The 16,324-nt window shown below is 39.4% G+C and overlaps 1 protein-coding gene across 1 annotated transcript in view; it reads right to left on the reverse strand.

Annotated features, from left to right (window-relative positions):
• Positions 1–367: 367 nt before the first annotated feature.
• LOC106878247 (poly [ADP-ribose] polymerase tankyrase-1) overlaps positions 368–16,324 on the reverse strand; it is a 35,177-nt gene continuing 19,220 nt past the window's right edge. The window contains exons 14-25 of the mRNA XM_052975647.1: positions 15,843–15,968; positions 15,054–15,163; positions 13,846–13,968; positions 12,259–12,324; positions 11,857–12,011; positions 9,800–10,113; positions 8,547–8,638; positions 7,962–8,030; positions 6,781–6,964; positions 4,355–4,463; positions 3,335–3,491; positions 368–2,003 (exon numbers count right to left, since the gene is read on the reverse strand). Coding sequence (XP_052831607.1) covers positions 1,935–2,003; positions 3,335–3,491; positions 4,355–4,463; positions 6,781–6,964; positions 7,962–8,030; positions 8,547–8,638; positions 9,800–10,113; positions 11,857–12,011; positions 12,259–12,324; positions 13,846–13,968; positions 15,054–15,163; positions 15,843–15,968 — 1,574 coding nt within the window. The 3' untranslated portion in view covers positions 368–1,934. The remainder of the gene's footprint in view (positions 2,004–3,334; positions 3,492–4,354; positions 4,464–6,780; positions 6,965–7,961; positions 8,031–8,546; positions 8,639–9,799; positions 10,114–11,856; positions 12,012–12,258; positions 12,325–13,845; positions 13,969–15,053; positions 15,164–15,842; positions 15,969–16,324) is intronic.

Raw genomic sequence — 16,324 nt, forward strand, 5'->3', positions numbered from 1 at the left:
TGTGTGTGTGTATATATATATGTGTATATATATACATATGTGTGTGTATACATATGTATATATGTGTGTGTGTATATATATATATATATACACACACACACATATATGTATATATATACATACACATATATATAAGTCCTTCAGACATTTGTTGGGCTATTTTTTTCATTTTAACTTTAAAAATTTTTTCACTTTGCATCAGGAATGTGTACTTTGTGACAGGGTATGCATGCATATATATATATATATATATATATATATATATATAGTTGGAATTTACAAAAGACGAAGACAGGTGGGTAAACAACAAACAGGGGCATTAGTTTAACACCCAGGAAGGTGAGAAAGTCTTTTGTTTCGAGCTTACGCTCTTCAACAGAAAGGAACACAAGAAACTAAACAGAGAGAGAATATAAAAAGAAAGCTTTAGTAGCTAGCAGTCAATATATTATATACACACCCACATGCACAACATATATATATATATATATATACACATACACACATACATATACTATATTTTTACATGGACAGAGATGCCAGTGACTTGAAAGTTTCAATCTGCTGGTCATCGTTAGACTATCTATAATTAACAGACCAAAACATCAGTCATTGTCACTCCTTTCTTGTAAAAGTATAATAAATATGTATTCTAAAATAAGTATTAAGTAATTAATATAAAATTGTTTTTTTATTATTAATTGACATAAAAACAAACATGCTCACACACACACACACACCTACATGTATGTATAATCCATGTATATTGATATAGTAATTTGTCTCTGTGCATTGTCGATTGTAAAAAGTAATCAATAAATAAATAGAAAGACAAACAGACAGGCAGACAGGGAGAGATTAAAGTGAGTGGGGGGGGGGGAACAATAGGATCTAAGTAAGAAAAGTAGAGAAGGGGTGGGGGTTAAAATAAAATTTTTTAAAAAGTCACATTCAAAGTAACACACACACACATCCTCACACATTCACACATACATATATCACATATATACATAAACATATACACTGACTTGCATTACATACATACATACATATATATATATACATACATATATATATACATACATATATATGTGTGTGCATATATGCAACCAAAGGTGATAATGATGATGATGCTGATGATGATGATGATGATGTTGATGATGACAGTATTATAGAGAAAATATATATAGTAGAAATTGATCAACTGTGTATGTGTGCAAGTGTGTGTATGTGTGTGTGTATACAGAGAGAGAGAGAGTGTATATAACAGTGTCCAAAAATTCCCACTTAATTTTGGTACAAAAATTAACAGCCAATCAGCATTACTTTTCCACTGGATTTCATCCTTCTCTTATGGCCATGCTGTAGCAGTGCCTTCAAAGACTTTAGTTTGTCAGCTTTCTGGTTAGGAACTCATATTACTGGTATTTTTATTTATTTATTTATTTTATTGAAACAGTAAGTTGGCATCTTTTAGTTTTGTTTGACTTGTTTAAGTAAGTAATTAAAGAGTAATTTAATTAACTCATAATTTTTATACTTGTTTCAGTCATTTGACTGTGGTCATGCTGGGGCACTGCCTTGAAGAAATTTTAGTCAAAGAGTAATTTTTACCAAAATCAAGTAAAATTTATGCGGAAACTTCATGTATGTATTTGATGTGTGTGTGTGTGTGTAAGAGAGACAATGAGAAATAGAAAGACTTTGTACATGAAAAAAAAAAAGAATATGAGAATAGAAATTTACAAACTATTAGTAGAACTGTTGTTTGTTGTTGTTGTTGTTATGCTGTTATTGTAAGTGTTGTTGTTGTTGTTGTTGATGGTGGTGGTGGTAGTGCTGCTGTTGTTATTGCCATTGGTGCTGGTGGCGGCGAAGGTGGTTGTGGTGGCGATGGCGGCGGTGTTGGTGTTGCTGCTGCTGTCGTATTCATGTCATGTTGTGCTGTCAGCTGGACTGTCTGGCTTTACAATCTGGAAGTTGATTAGATATTCCGGATAGCCCTGTAAAAGAGAGAGAGAGAGAGAAAAAGAAAGAGAGACATACAGACATTAGAAGAATAGTGGAGACACTGTACTGAAAGAAAATAAGAGATGTTTCCAACTCATGCCAGCACGGAAAAACAGACGTGTATCTAAAACTTCATTGTCCAGAGTTTCCTTTTTATTTTCGAAACAGTAAGACATCATTAGAGGAGGTTTTGACTGCTATTTCTAGTAAGCTGTGCAACCATAATAGAAGCCTATCCCTGATTCAGGTTATAGTTTAGCACAAAGTGAATCTGATCCAGCAGATGATCTTTATTAAAAAGAGCTTAAGTTTTGACCATCACACCTTTAATTCAGCTATACTGACACAAGAACCCCTCCTCTAATGCCCTCTCCCCTCTCAAAAGATTTTTGTCTTGCAAGTTATTTGGTGACCCTGCCAGTGCTGGTGCCACATAAAAAGCATCCAGTCCACACTGAAGTGGTTGACATTTGGAAGTGCATCCAGCCATAAAAACCTTGCCAAAACTGACCACGCCTGTGATGGTGTCATGTAAAAAGCACTCAGTCCACCCTTCAGAGTGGTTGGTGTTAGCATTAGGAAGGGCATCCAGCAGTCAAAAACCCTGCCAAAACAAACACAGTAGCCTCGGGTAGTCTTCTACCTGGCCAGCTCCTGTCAAACCATCCAACCCATGCCAGCATGGAAGATGGACATTAAACGATGATGATGATACTGCATCTAATCACTACATTATTCAATATGCACTTCATCATCATCTGTTTTCCATGCTGGCATGAATTGGACAGTTTAGCAAGGCTGGAGAGCTACACCAGCCCTCCATTGCCTGTTTTGGCATGCTTTCTACAGCTGGACGCCCTTCCTAATACCAACAATTTTACAGAGTGTACTGGGTGCTTTTTACATGGCACTTGCATCAGTACTTTCTCGGTGGCACCAGCACTGATAGCATCACCAAGTACCTAGCAAGAGAAGTACCTCGCAAGAAGACCCATGCTCCACAGCAGAAGTGTTAAGACCAGTCCCTCTGGTAGTGAAAAGCACTTGTGGCAGTGCCTGTGTTTGTGTCACATAAAAGCACCCAGCACACTGCCAAGTCGTTAGCGTTAGGAAGGGCATCTGGCCATAGAAACCATGCCAAATCAGATTGGAGACTGGTTCCACACATCCCCAGCTTGCTAGCTCTGGTCACACTGTACAACCCATACTAGCATGGACAGCAGACGTTAAATGATGTTCTTAAACATGTGATGACAACACCTCCACCATACATACATACACACACTAATGAAACAAAAAAGATCAAAAAGAAAGCCAGGCTCACCTGTTCACCCCTGTATATAACATATTCTGGGAAAGTCAGTCCCCCGTTACTTGGTCGACCAATCACAGAATGGTGCCCTGGTGGCGCATGAGCCATTTTCATTGCACTTAGCTGCGTAAAAGACTTTCCAAGTGTCACCTGACATAGTAATAATTGCCTGTTGGAGAGAAAACAATAGGAACTCGTTAAGATTAGCAAGTGTAATTAATGAATGAGATCAAGTAACTCAGTATATCTTTAATCTTTTTTTTAGCATTCAAAGTACTCTGTCGGATGTAATGCTTATTTATTCATATCGTAGTCATAGCTAATGCCAGTGTTGTGTAACTGGCAACCATACCAGTGGCAGGTAAAGAGTACCCTTTGTACATTGGGTCTCACAGAGGACAAGTGACCGAAACCTTTGGCAATATAACATGCTTGAAAAGATCTGTCAAGTGGGATTGTAGTCGTGGCTGATGTTGGTGTTATGTAAATGGCACCTGTGCTGGTGGCACATAAAAAGCACTCGCTACACTCTTGGAGAGGTTAGCATTAGTTGCCCATGCATACCAGCATCCCGCTCTCTACACAACCGATATTATCGAAGGAAAGGGCAAAGGGGCCGATACAGCTTGGCACCAGTGATGTCACAACTCATTTCTATAGCCGAGTGAACTGGAGCAACATGAAATAAAGTGTCTGGATCAAGAACACAACACACAGCTTGTTCCGAGAATCAAACTCACTACCTCATAATTGTGAGCTCGATGTTCTAACCACTGAGCCATGACATCTCCCCACCCCACAAAATAGTAGTATGCATGCCACTGCTTTCAGTAACAGTGAGCTATGTACAGGGTCAACTGTCTAACAACAGAAGAAACAATTACAACATTCATATATATACAGTAGTAGCCGTTACATTGTACTGCAGCAATTGCAGCCTATGGAAGGGCAGACTATCTAACAAGATTTACATTGGAATAGATATAGTACATATTATTATATATAGTAACACAGTGATAATGAGATTGTTACCTATGACAAATGTAACACGACCGATCTTTGTGTGCTGGACAGCCTGTACCACCTCCAATACCATAAACATACTGGTTGCTTTTGGAAGAATTCTCAGCAAAATAAATTCCTGCAACAACAATAACAATAATATTAGTAATAAGTAACAATATACCTATTAACCCTCTAGCGTTCAAATTAATATGTCAAAAGTAATCCTTATTCATTTACATTTAAAAAAATTAATCTGGTATTATCTTGTAGCTTCAAGAGTTGAAAGATGTAATTGTTTATTTTTAGAATGACATTGCAGGACAGGTTAGAGATACTGGTTCTGGCCAGTTTGAGCATAAAATGAGTAGAATATTTGGGCCGGATATAGCCGGTTTAAACACTAAAGGGTTAATATTAAATATGAATCTAAGGTTGTTTGCTGGCAAAAGTCAACATTTCGTCCGTCTTGACACTTGTGGGTTCAAGTTCTGCCACGGTAGATTTTGTCTTTCATCTTTCGGGGTCAATAAGATAATTACTAGTTGAACATTGGGGTCAATGTAACCAGTTTGCTGCTTCCTCCCAAATTGCTGGTCTTGTACCAAAATTTGAAACAAATATTAACAGCATACAAATTCTTTTATGTGGCAACAGCACTCAAAACATTGGCGTGGGTGCTGGTGCCACATGAAATGCACCTGGCGATGGCACTGTGTAAAAAGCACAGGTGATATAGTGTCACATAAAAAGTACCCACTACACTCTGTAAAGTGGTTGGCATCAGGAATAGTATCCAACTGTAGAAATCAGACCAAAACAAAGAATGGAACCTAGTGCAGCCCTTGATCTTGCCAGTTCCCATCAAGGCTGTCCAACCCATGCCAGCACGGGAAAGACATTAAATGATGATGATTAATAGCATTCAACTTTGCCCTAATTTTGGGACAAGTTTTTGTCTGGAGACAACCCAAAGAATCCTTAGCCATACCATAGAGGTGCTACTGTAATGATTTGGGCAACAATATTACTGAATTATCTTGGTCCATCAGTTGTACATGGCAGAATAAACGCTAAGAATTACCTGAATATTTTGCCACATCATGTCCATCCTATGGTATGTTGTTCCCTGGTGGTAGTACAATTTTCCAGTACAATAATGTGCACAGCTAATGCTATTCAAAATTGGTACGAAGAGCTCAAAAGTAAAGTAGATCACTCGGACCGACACCCACAATCAACAGATCTCAAATACAATCGCACATTTATGGTGAATATTGGAGCAGCAAATGCGGGGGCCACATCTTTTCGTCAATGGTGCTAAGAGAACTGAAGCAAGCGCGTTTACGAGCTATTCAGGAGGTGACAAGGGAGATAACTCCCTCTCTGCTATTAAAACAGTATAGGCCCTTACCAAATATGCTACTAAGCTTTTTGTTTGTTGCTCTTAGACTCTGCCAGCTCACTAACAATAATAAGGAAACTTCCACTGAAAAGTGCATAGCTCAATGATTACGGTGTTGGGCTCATGATCATAAGATTGTGGTTTCGATTCCCAGAGAGGGCAAGGCTTCTGCTCTTGAGCAAAGCATTTCATTTCACACTGTTTCAGTCCACTCAGCTGGCAAAAATGAGTAACCTTACAACAGACTGGCATCCTGTCCAGGTGGGGAATATATATGCCATGGAAACTGGGGAAACCAGTCCTTGTAAACTGACATGGCTCGAAAAGGTAACTTTACTTTACTGAAAGGTGCTCCATGCAGGTACTGCAATCAAATACCCTCTACTCACACAGTACTTCCTTAAAAAGGAAAGGACGCATAGGCTGGATGATGTAGTCCTAGATACACTATTATCATCAACATTTAATGTCCGTTTTTCCATGCTGGCATGGGTTAGATCAGGGGTTTTCAAACTGTGGTCCGCGGACCACAGGGGGTCTGCAAGGATAAGGCAGGGGGCCCGTGGACAGCAAATACTTTTTATGGGCAATTTGATTTTATCTATGTTTTTTAATCGAAATCTTTTAATTGACAATAAACCTATTTGTTAAATACTGTTAAATAAATAAATGCAAAAATATATGTTATTTTAAGCAAATATTTATGTATAAATTTCATAAGCGTTTATAAGGGGATCCGTAAGGTAAAGCCTGAAATATAAAGGGGTCCGCAAGTCAAAAAGTTTGAAAACCCCTGGGTTAGATGGTTCCACAGGATTTAGTGAACAGCAGAGTTGCATCACGTTCCAAAGTCAGTTTTGAGATGGCCTCTATGGCTGGATACCCTTCCTAATTCCAACCACTTGACAATGTGTACTGCACAATGTATGACAAAAAAACAAAATGTCATGGCTAGACTGCCTCTGACCATTCTGGTCAACTTGAACAGCTTGAACCAAGACCAACCATTGTTAGAGAAACAGCAATCAAAGGAGAAGAGTAAAGTACTGACCTGCACCAAACATGCCACCAATATACGCATGTCTCTCGTCAAAACCTTTGTGTACAATGGCATTAATAAAGGGAGAACCATGAAAGAGAAGCCGCTCGTTTTCGTTGTTGTTATTTTCTTCCGCCACCTCTTTCCGACGATGATAATACTTCTCCCACAAACGCTTGTTACGCACTTTTTGGATCTGGATGAAAAAAATAAATAAATAGAAGACACCAAGATATTTCAATCCAGCAGCATTTAAACCTTCATTGTAATTTGAATAAGAACAATTATTTACTAAGCAACAAAAGTATTGTAACGAAAGCAAGGGAGACAACTTTCAGAAGTTCGATAACTGCAATAACCATGAAATTTAATTTCACAGAGGAAGAATCAACGATGTAAAACGTTGTTGTTGGTACTCCGTCGCTTACGACGTCGCGGGTTTCAGCTGATCAGACCAATGGAACAGCCTGCTCGTGAAATTAACGTGCAAGTGGCTGAGCACTCCACAGACACGTGTACCCTTAACGTAGTTCTCGGGGATATTCAGCGTGACACAGTGTGTGACAAGGCTGACCCTTTGAATTACAGGCACAACAGAAACAGGAAGTAAGAGTGAGAGAAAGTTGTGGTGGAAGAGTACAGCAAGGTTCGCCACCATCCCCTGCCGGAGCCTCGTGGAGCTTTAGGTGTTTTCGCTCAATAAACACTCACAACGCCTGGTCTGGGAATCGAAACCGCGATCCTATGACCGCGATCCTATGACCGCGAGTCCGCTGTCCTAACCACTGGGCCATTGCGCCTCCACAACGATGTGAAATATCTACCAAAAAATAGAATTGATATTTTCTGCAAGGCATGTTGCCTCAGTGAACTTGACAGTTTCAAACACGACATTTTTCAACGAAAGATACGTAACATTTAAAACTGCTTTGCACAGTTAAGGCTAATGAAATTTTGAATGGATATATCTGTTTTCTGTAGTAAAAGGTCTTTACTAAACTACAAAATAAGCTACGACCTCTCCCATCACACCCTCTCATTCTTCAAACTACAAGCAATCGTTACCTTCAAAGTTACTGTCACACAAACGCCCTCCACCTGTCTATTCACAACTAACCGAATATAAAGAGATTTGGATTGAGATATAATGAAACTTTTAACAGACACTTTCATCTTTGTTGTTTTATTCTTACTTTTATAATGTTGTATCGATCAAAAATCCCACCAGCATTGTCTTTATGTTCTCGAACTGTTCCCTGCATCTGTGAAAAACAATGGAAAGGAAAACAAAGTTAATACTCATTCTTAAACTGTCTACACAACATCATAAACATTTTGAGAAGCTGGATATGCATATTATACTCTTTTACTTGTTTCAGTCATTTGAGTGTGGCCATGCTGGAGCACCACCTTTAGTCAAACAACACACCCCAATCACAAAGGTAAAAAATGTTTCCTTCTACTAGAGTTGTGCCAACTCATAAGGGCCAGTTTCCCTGTTTCCGTGACATATATATATATTCCCCACCTGGATGGGACGCCAGTCACTCACAGGTTTACTCATTTTTGCCAGCTGAGTGGACTGAGTGAAACGAAGTGTTTTGCTCAAGAACACAGTGCACTGCCCGGTCCAGGAATGGAAACCACAATCTAATGACCTTGAGTCCAACACCCTAACCACTAAGCCATGAACCTCAAGAGAAATGCTTGTACACCACAACATCCACAATGTCTTCTGCAACCTTCTTTAAAAAGCAATAAATCTCAAAAACTTTTACCTGTTCTTCTACCATAATATATTCCGGATCGTCTGGTAGAAGGTCTATGAGGATGGTGCCTTGTTGTGGAAGGGTGGTCTGCAGGGTGGAACCTAGAATTTCAAAGACAGAATCCAGTTAGTGGGAAACAAAACTATAGTGGTAGCAGTGGTGGTGGTGGTGACAGTGGAGGTGGGGGTGGGGGTTTGTGGTGGTGATAGTGGTAGTGGTGTTTATGAAGTTGATGATCCATGCAGACCTGACACAGATGGCAGTGGTAATAGCATTGGTGGTGGTGGTGGTGGAAACCATTTTTAAAATGAGAATATCTGAAATAAACTCCACTGCTCTTATAAACGAGAATACTAAAAATGAATTTGACTGCTCTCAAAAATAAACAAACACAACTGAAAACAATACCTCCACCTTCACTAAGGCAGAGGTAATAATAATAATCCTTTCTACTATAGGCACAAGGCCTGAAATTTTGGGGGAGGGGATAAGTCAATTACAGTGACCCCTAGTGCATAACTGGTACTTATTTGATCGACCTCAGCAGAATTTGAACTCAGAACAGTGTACCGCTAATCATTTTTCCCAGTGTGCTAACGATTCTGCCAGCTCACTGCCCTAATAATGATAATAATCATTTATACAATAGGTACAAAGCCTGAAATTTGGGGGTTAGGGTAAGTCAATTACATTGACCCTCCAGTACTCAACTGGTACTTAATTTATTGACCCCGAAAGGATGAAAGGCAAAGGATGAAAGACCTCACCACATAAAAAGCACCCACTACACTCCCAGAGGGGTTGGCATTAGGAAGGGCATCTAGCTGTAGAAACCTTGCCAGATCAGATTGGAGCCTGGTGCAGCCTACTGGCTTGCCAGTCCTCAGTCAAACCGTCCACCCATGCCAGCATGGAAAGCGGACATTAAACAACAATGATGATGCTGCTGATGATGGTGAATGTAGCAATAGATGAAATGTCACTAAGCAGTTCGCCTGGTGTATTAACAATTCTTCCAGCTTGCCGCCTTAATAATAATAATAATAATAATAATAATATGATAGTAGAAGACACTTGCCCAAGGTACCATGTGATGATAAAAATTAAGATGGTGATAAAAACAATATCAACAATGTAAATAAAAAACCATGATGATGATGATGATGATGATGATAAGGACAATATGAATGATGGTGATGAAGAACAGAGTTAGCAACAAAACAGAACAGAACAACAAGAATAAAAAAAGTATGGTGTCTTACAATTGTTTGTCTTGAGCTTCTCGATACCCTTCAATATCTTGTAGCGGTGGCCATATGCTGTGATTCCAATCTCCTTCAGTTCTTCGTGTTTCATTTCGGTCAAGATATCCATGGAGATAAACTCCTTCTCAAAGACTTCGCACAAATTCTCGAGTCCGATGCTGGACAGGAACGTCGTCACACTCATCGACTCCATACTCTGTTCGACATCGTTAGGAAGCATCTCGGCACAGCCGTCGCCCACGTGGGCCATTTGAGGTAACCCACCAACGGCTCCTTCAGCAGTTAAACTAGGAGCTGGACTTGACAACATACTGAGGAGAAAACAGACAAACAGAACAATAAAAGGTAGGAATATAAAAGAGGAAAGTTTCTATGTCTCTAATATTTTTCACCTCTCAGTGTGCATAAATTTGCTTCTGTTTATGTATATTATACACACACACACTTGCTTTTTTTTTAAAGTGAATATACGCTGGACTGGCCCTCGTACCGGTGGCACGTAAAAAGCACCCACTACACTCTTGGAGTGGTTGACATTAGGAAAGACATCCAGCTGTAGAAACTCTGCCATATCAGATTGGAGTCTGGTGTAGCCATCCGCTTCACAAGTCCCCAGTCAAATTGTCCAACCGATGCTAGCATGGAAAGCAGACGTTAAATGATGATGACGATAAGTATGTTTATCTATCCATGTGAGTATATAGGCGCATGGCTCAGTGGTTAGAGTGTTGAGCTTATGATCGTGAGATAGTGAGTTCGATTCCCACACCAAGTTGTGTTTTGTGTTCTTGAGCAAGACACTTTATTTCCACATTGCTCCAGTTCAATCAGCTGTAGAAATGAATTGCAACGTCACTGGTGTCAAGCTGTATCGGCCCCTTTGCCTTTCCCTTGGATAACATCAGTGGTATGGAGAGGAGAGGCTGGTATGCATGGGTGACTGCTGGTCTTCCGTAAACAACCTTGCCCAGACTTGTGCCTCAGAGAGGAACTTTCTAGGTACAATCTCATGGTCATTCATGACCAAAGGAGGCCTTTACTCCTTTGAGTATATAAAGGTAGGAATGTAAGGGAAGAAGAGGAAAATTTCTCTGTCTCTCTCTTATATTTTTTACCTTTCTGTGTGTATATGTACGTACATCTACCTCTGTGTATGTATACATAAACATGCTTCTGTGTATGTATACAATAACATATATATATGCATTTGCCTTTTTTAAGTGAGGATATGTGTATATTTATCTATCCATGTGAGTATATATACTTGCCACTGTGTACATGCATACACACATTTACTTCTGTATGTCAATATGTACATTTGCTTCTCCAATATATGTGCACATATAAATATTTTTGTGTGTGTGTGTGTGTGTGTGTGTGCACGTGCATGTAGATATATGTGTCTGTAGCAGGAAACTAAACTCACAATGACGTGGTCCAGTCCACCTAGTCATAAAATAGTGACACAATTATCACAGATATAATTTGCAACAGTTGATCTGCTTAATCAGGGTAAAAAAAAAACAAGAACAACAACTTATTTGGTCCATGGTGGACTGCAGTCAGCTCCCTGTAGTAAATGAAATGATAGAGCCAACTGAATAAAGAGATGTACCTCCTCACAGTACCTATTGATAAGATGGACTGGACACAACCTATCACTGTGCCTCTCCATAGTACCTATGCACATGAAGGTGGACTGAGCTAGAGAGAGTTATTTGTCTTGACCAAGAACGCAATATGTGCTGCATGAATGACAAAGATACAAATATAGAAGATACAAATTTGAAAGTGTTGTAAACTATAAAATAACCTCTCTCTCTCTCTCACACACACACACACACACACACAGAGTCAAATAGACACATACACACAAATCCAAACACACGCATACTCAAACACTTAAATACATACACACATTCGAACTCATGCACTAATACACACACACACACACACACACACACAAATCCACTCAATACACACATGACCAAACACACACACACACACACACACACACACACAGGTGTGTAAAGAAATCATTGTGAATTACTTACAGTGATTGAGACGAGATAGGAACATGTAATTTGGCGGTGGCTGTGCTGATGGTGTTGGTGGGAACAGAGATGGCAGTGGTACTGGACATTGGCGTACAGGTAGATGATGGTTGGATGGGCATGGCATCTTGTAATAAAGCTGCTACATCTTCAGCCTGGAATAATAAAGAGATTAGCAGATGGTAGAATGAAACACAAAGAGTGAAACCAGTAGACTTTACAGAAGAATTGAGAGAGAGAGAGAGAGAGAGAGAAAGAGAGAGAGGCAAACAGACAGATTGATATTACAGACAAATTCTAGTAAAAAGAAAATTATTTATTTCTAATTTAGATTTAGAAATTTGAATGGAAAACTGAATAACAAAAATAAAAAATTACAAACAAGAAATCAATAATTCTTACTGTAGCAAGATCTAAAGGTGTTTGGCCTTCATGGTTCTTCATGGCTGGATCTGATCCATGCGCCAGCTACAGAACATAGAAAAAAAAAACAAATGAAGTTAAGAAAAGAAATACAAATTTATTTGTAAGTGTTAACAGCTGGGGGGGGGGGCTATTTAGCATCCTCATCTGACTAATTGAGCAGTCATATAAATATCTGTATCCCAGACTACATCATATATATATATATCTCGTTAGGCCTAACTCATCATGAAGCAAATGCTGCCATGAGTGATGTCCAAGCTACAGTGGAAAAGGTAAGTCACTGGGTTTGGTTAAAAAGAGACAATGAGCAATGGCTAGAAGAATATTGAGCGAAATCTGATAACCAGTTGATCTAGCAAGCCTTATTTCAGTGCAGTACGCAATGATGCCACTAAGAGGTAGGCCCTGAAATGGCACGCACTGTCTCCTGATGATTCCCATAAGCCTGCGAGCATCCGGTATGCAGAGCTTTCAACTGGTAGCACTTGCATCTGCAATGGGGGTCTTAAAAGACATGTTAAGATCCACAATGAACAGAACTTACCTGCAGGTATTGGTAATTCAAATCAGAGGTGCAATCTGTGTGGGTATCTTTTCAGAACATTGTCTGGTTTAAAAAGTCACATCAGACGCCATGAAGGGGCTAAGGTGTAGGTACAGGAGGTGGTCAAACTCTGTGTAAGGACTAGACAACGACCATATGTGTGTGTGTGTGTGTGTGTGTGTATCAGGTACGTGCCATCAGTAATTACTCAGAGTAGACAGTTGGCAACCTTTATGTAATAAAACACACAAAAAATGAGTAAAACTTAGGCTTGTAACTAAGTTGAAGGCAGATCTATTTCTGTCTTTATAGCAGGTAAAGAAAACGGTGTTGTAGAAATGTACGCAGCACGTGTACTACAACAGTACTATGCATAGCTTAAATACTGAGATTGAAAAACAGGGGCGAATTATGCCGACAAAGAAATAAAACATTTTACATTTTATGCATTGTAATCAGAGTAACCTTCATAATTTTATTGAATTAGGTGCATATTTTGCCATGAGAGAAAAATGCTGCTATTGATCTATTCTATTCCCATGCCTAGAGTAGAAAAGAATGGTTTGTGGAACTCACAAAGAGACCAAGGATGTTATTCTCCCATCAGTGTTAATCTGAAGAAATGTTTTGAGCAATAATACAGGATAAAGTTGTAGTTGTTACCCTTCAGAACAAAAACCATACAGAAATGCCCACTATTTTCCAAATTATGCACATATACATACAAACATGCATGATATAATTATTTGCAAACATGAGACCAAAAGAGAGACCCATTAATGTACCATCAGAGTGCATAATAAAGTTACACAGCAAGTCTTCTAAATAGGAATGAGAACTGATGTTAATAAGAAGATAGAACTTTTGGTAAAACTCAGTTATATGTTTTTAAGTTTTGCTACTATCATAGAAATTCTGCACGTTTTTGTTGTTTCTTTAAAAAGCTATGTTGAATGTGTTACTGCAACTTGAAAATCAAATGCAGTGAAGATGTATAAAAGTATGAGTGATATATTTACCAGTAATGAACACAGCTGAGTTCGGCCTTTCTGTGCAGCTTCATGAAGAGGGGTGTAGCCCCATCGATCAACAGCATTAACACACGTGTTGAACTTAATCAACAAAGCAGCAATGTCGACATGCTGAAGAAGAGAAAAAAAGGGAGATAACTGGTGAAACTGAAATATGAAGTACAATGGAGTAAGTGCATGTGATGTGTAACAACTGTGTGAACTGTGTGCATGTATTTATGTATTCTTTTACTCTTTTACATCCATCAGTCATTTGCATAGTCACACAAGATCCGATGGGGTACAAAGACTGCATCGTGCTCCTGTGTCTGCTTTGGCAAGGTTTCTACATTGGGAAGCCCTTCCTAACACCAACCCCATTACAGTGTATACTGGATGCATTTTCCATGGCACCACCACTACTGACATGGCCATGAAACTTGCAAGACGATGAACCAAGAGGAGGTGGATTTAGGCTGGGAGTTGAGAGAAGGAGCCAGAGTAGAACAGGTTTCTTGTTGTAGAGGAACTACATGACTACTCACATTTTAGAAGAGGATGTTGGGTGATTAGGGTGGAGTTAGGAGATAAGAATAGTGACGGTGAGGTGTCTTGGTGAACCCTCAAGGTAAGGAGTGGTCAAAGAAGACCAAGAAATGTGAGTGGGTGGAGGTTACAAAAGTATGGTGGAGGAGATGAGGAATGGGCGAGGAGAGGGGAAGATGGGCAACAATTTTAAGGATTGGGTAGGTTAAAGGGTGGCTGTAGTGAATGGTGACTAAGGAGTGAGCAGGATGGCGATATCTGGGGCTTTGATTCTAATAAAAACAATAAATGCGCACTTTTAAAGCCTAGCCAGGCTCATGGGCCCGGTTTCCTGGTTTCAATGGCGTATGTGTTCCCCAGTTGGACGGGACGCAGGTCCATCGCAGCATTACTCATTTTTGCCAGCTGAGTGAACTGGAGCAACGTGAAATGAAGTGTTTTGCTCAAGAACACAATGCATCGCCCGGTCCAAGAATTGAAACCACAATCTTACGATCCTGGTGCTGACACCCTAACCACTAAGCCACGCGCCTCCACCTTTGATTCGAATAAGGATAGAATATATAATTTTTGGAAACAATAACTGTTCATTTACATTATCTGTGATTATAATAAAGAACTCGGTGTGTGCATGTGTGTCCAAGTATGTATGTATGTGTATATAAACTTACCCCATAAGAAGAGGCATTATGAAGAGGTATCAATCCACCTTTATCCATGGCATTCACATCAGCACCGTTCTCCAAGAGAAATTCTGCAACTTCCTGATTGTTATATCCAGCTGTAATACATATATATATAAACATATACAATAATAATAATAACAATAATAATAATAATAATATATATCAATTTAAATACACAACTGAAAGAGCTAATAGTTTCATGCTTTTATGATACTTGAACAGGCATATGTATAAAATACACCATGTCTCTTAAAGCAATCTTTATATACACATATGCATATTTTATATATATACATATATATATGTATGTATATATATGTATATGCCCAAGTGTAGCTATATGATAAAAAGTTTGCTTCCCAACCACATAGTTTTGGATTCAATTCCATTATGTAGCACTTTGTGCAAGTGTCTTCCACTATAGCCCTGGGCCAACCAAAGCCATGAGTGGATCTGGCAGCCAGAAACCGAAAGAAGCCCATCATATATTTATGCATGCATGTGTGCATGTGTGTGTGTGCATGAGCATGCATGTCTATGTTATTGTCGCCTTGCTTTGACATCACGTGATACTTGTAAACGAGTGTCACCAACATGGAAGTCCTTTGTTTCCAAGAAGAGCTTACTTGAAAACAGATGAGGATTGGTGACAGGAAGAGCATCTGGCCATAGAAAATCCACCTCAACAAATTCCATCTTACATCACACAGGTAAATGGCATTGCACAATCCTAATTAAACCTAATGAGGTTTATCATTACAGATCAATTCTTACCTGCTAAATGCAATGGCGTGGAATTCCGTCCTTGTGTATCTTGACAGTTAATGTTATCTTTGGTTGCTAATTTCTGTACCCTTGCTAGGTTTCCCTTTTTGGCAGCTTCCAAGAGTGCAGCATCACCTGAAGAAGAATCACACCAATTAACTCTTTATATATATGCACATCGGTTCATTTTACATCCCTTTTTTTCAATGCTAACTCAAATGAATCAAATACACATTATTTGGGGTATTGTTTACCTATGTGGAGGCGCGATGGCCCAGTGGTTAGGGCAGCGGACTCACGGACAGAGAATCGCGGTTTCGATTCCCAGACCGGGCGCTATGCGTGTTTACTGAGCAAAAACACCTAAAGCTCCACAAGGCTCCGGCAGGGGGTGGTGGCAACCCCTGTTGTACTCTTTCGCCCCAACTTTCTCTCACTCTTTCTTCCTGTTTCTTAAGTAAAGCTGCGATGGACTGGCGTCCCGTCCAGCT

The sequence above is a fragment of the Octopus bimaculoides genome, chromosome 22 (genome assembly GCF_001194135.2).
Source record: "Octopus bimaculoides isolate UCB-OBI-ISO-001 chromosome 22, ASM119413v2, whole genome shotgun sequence".
Taxonomy (NCBI): Eukaryota; Metazoa; Mollusca; class Cephalopoda; order Octopoda; family Octopodidae; genus Octopus; species Octopus bimaculoides.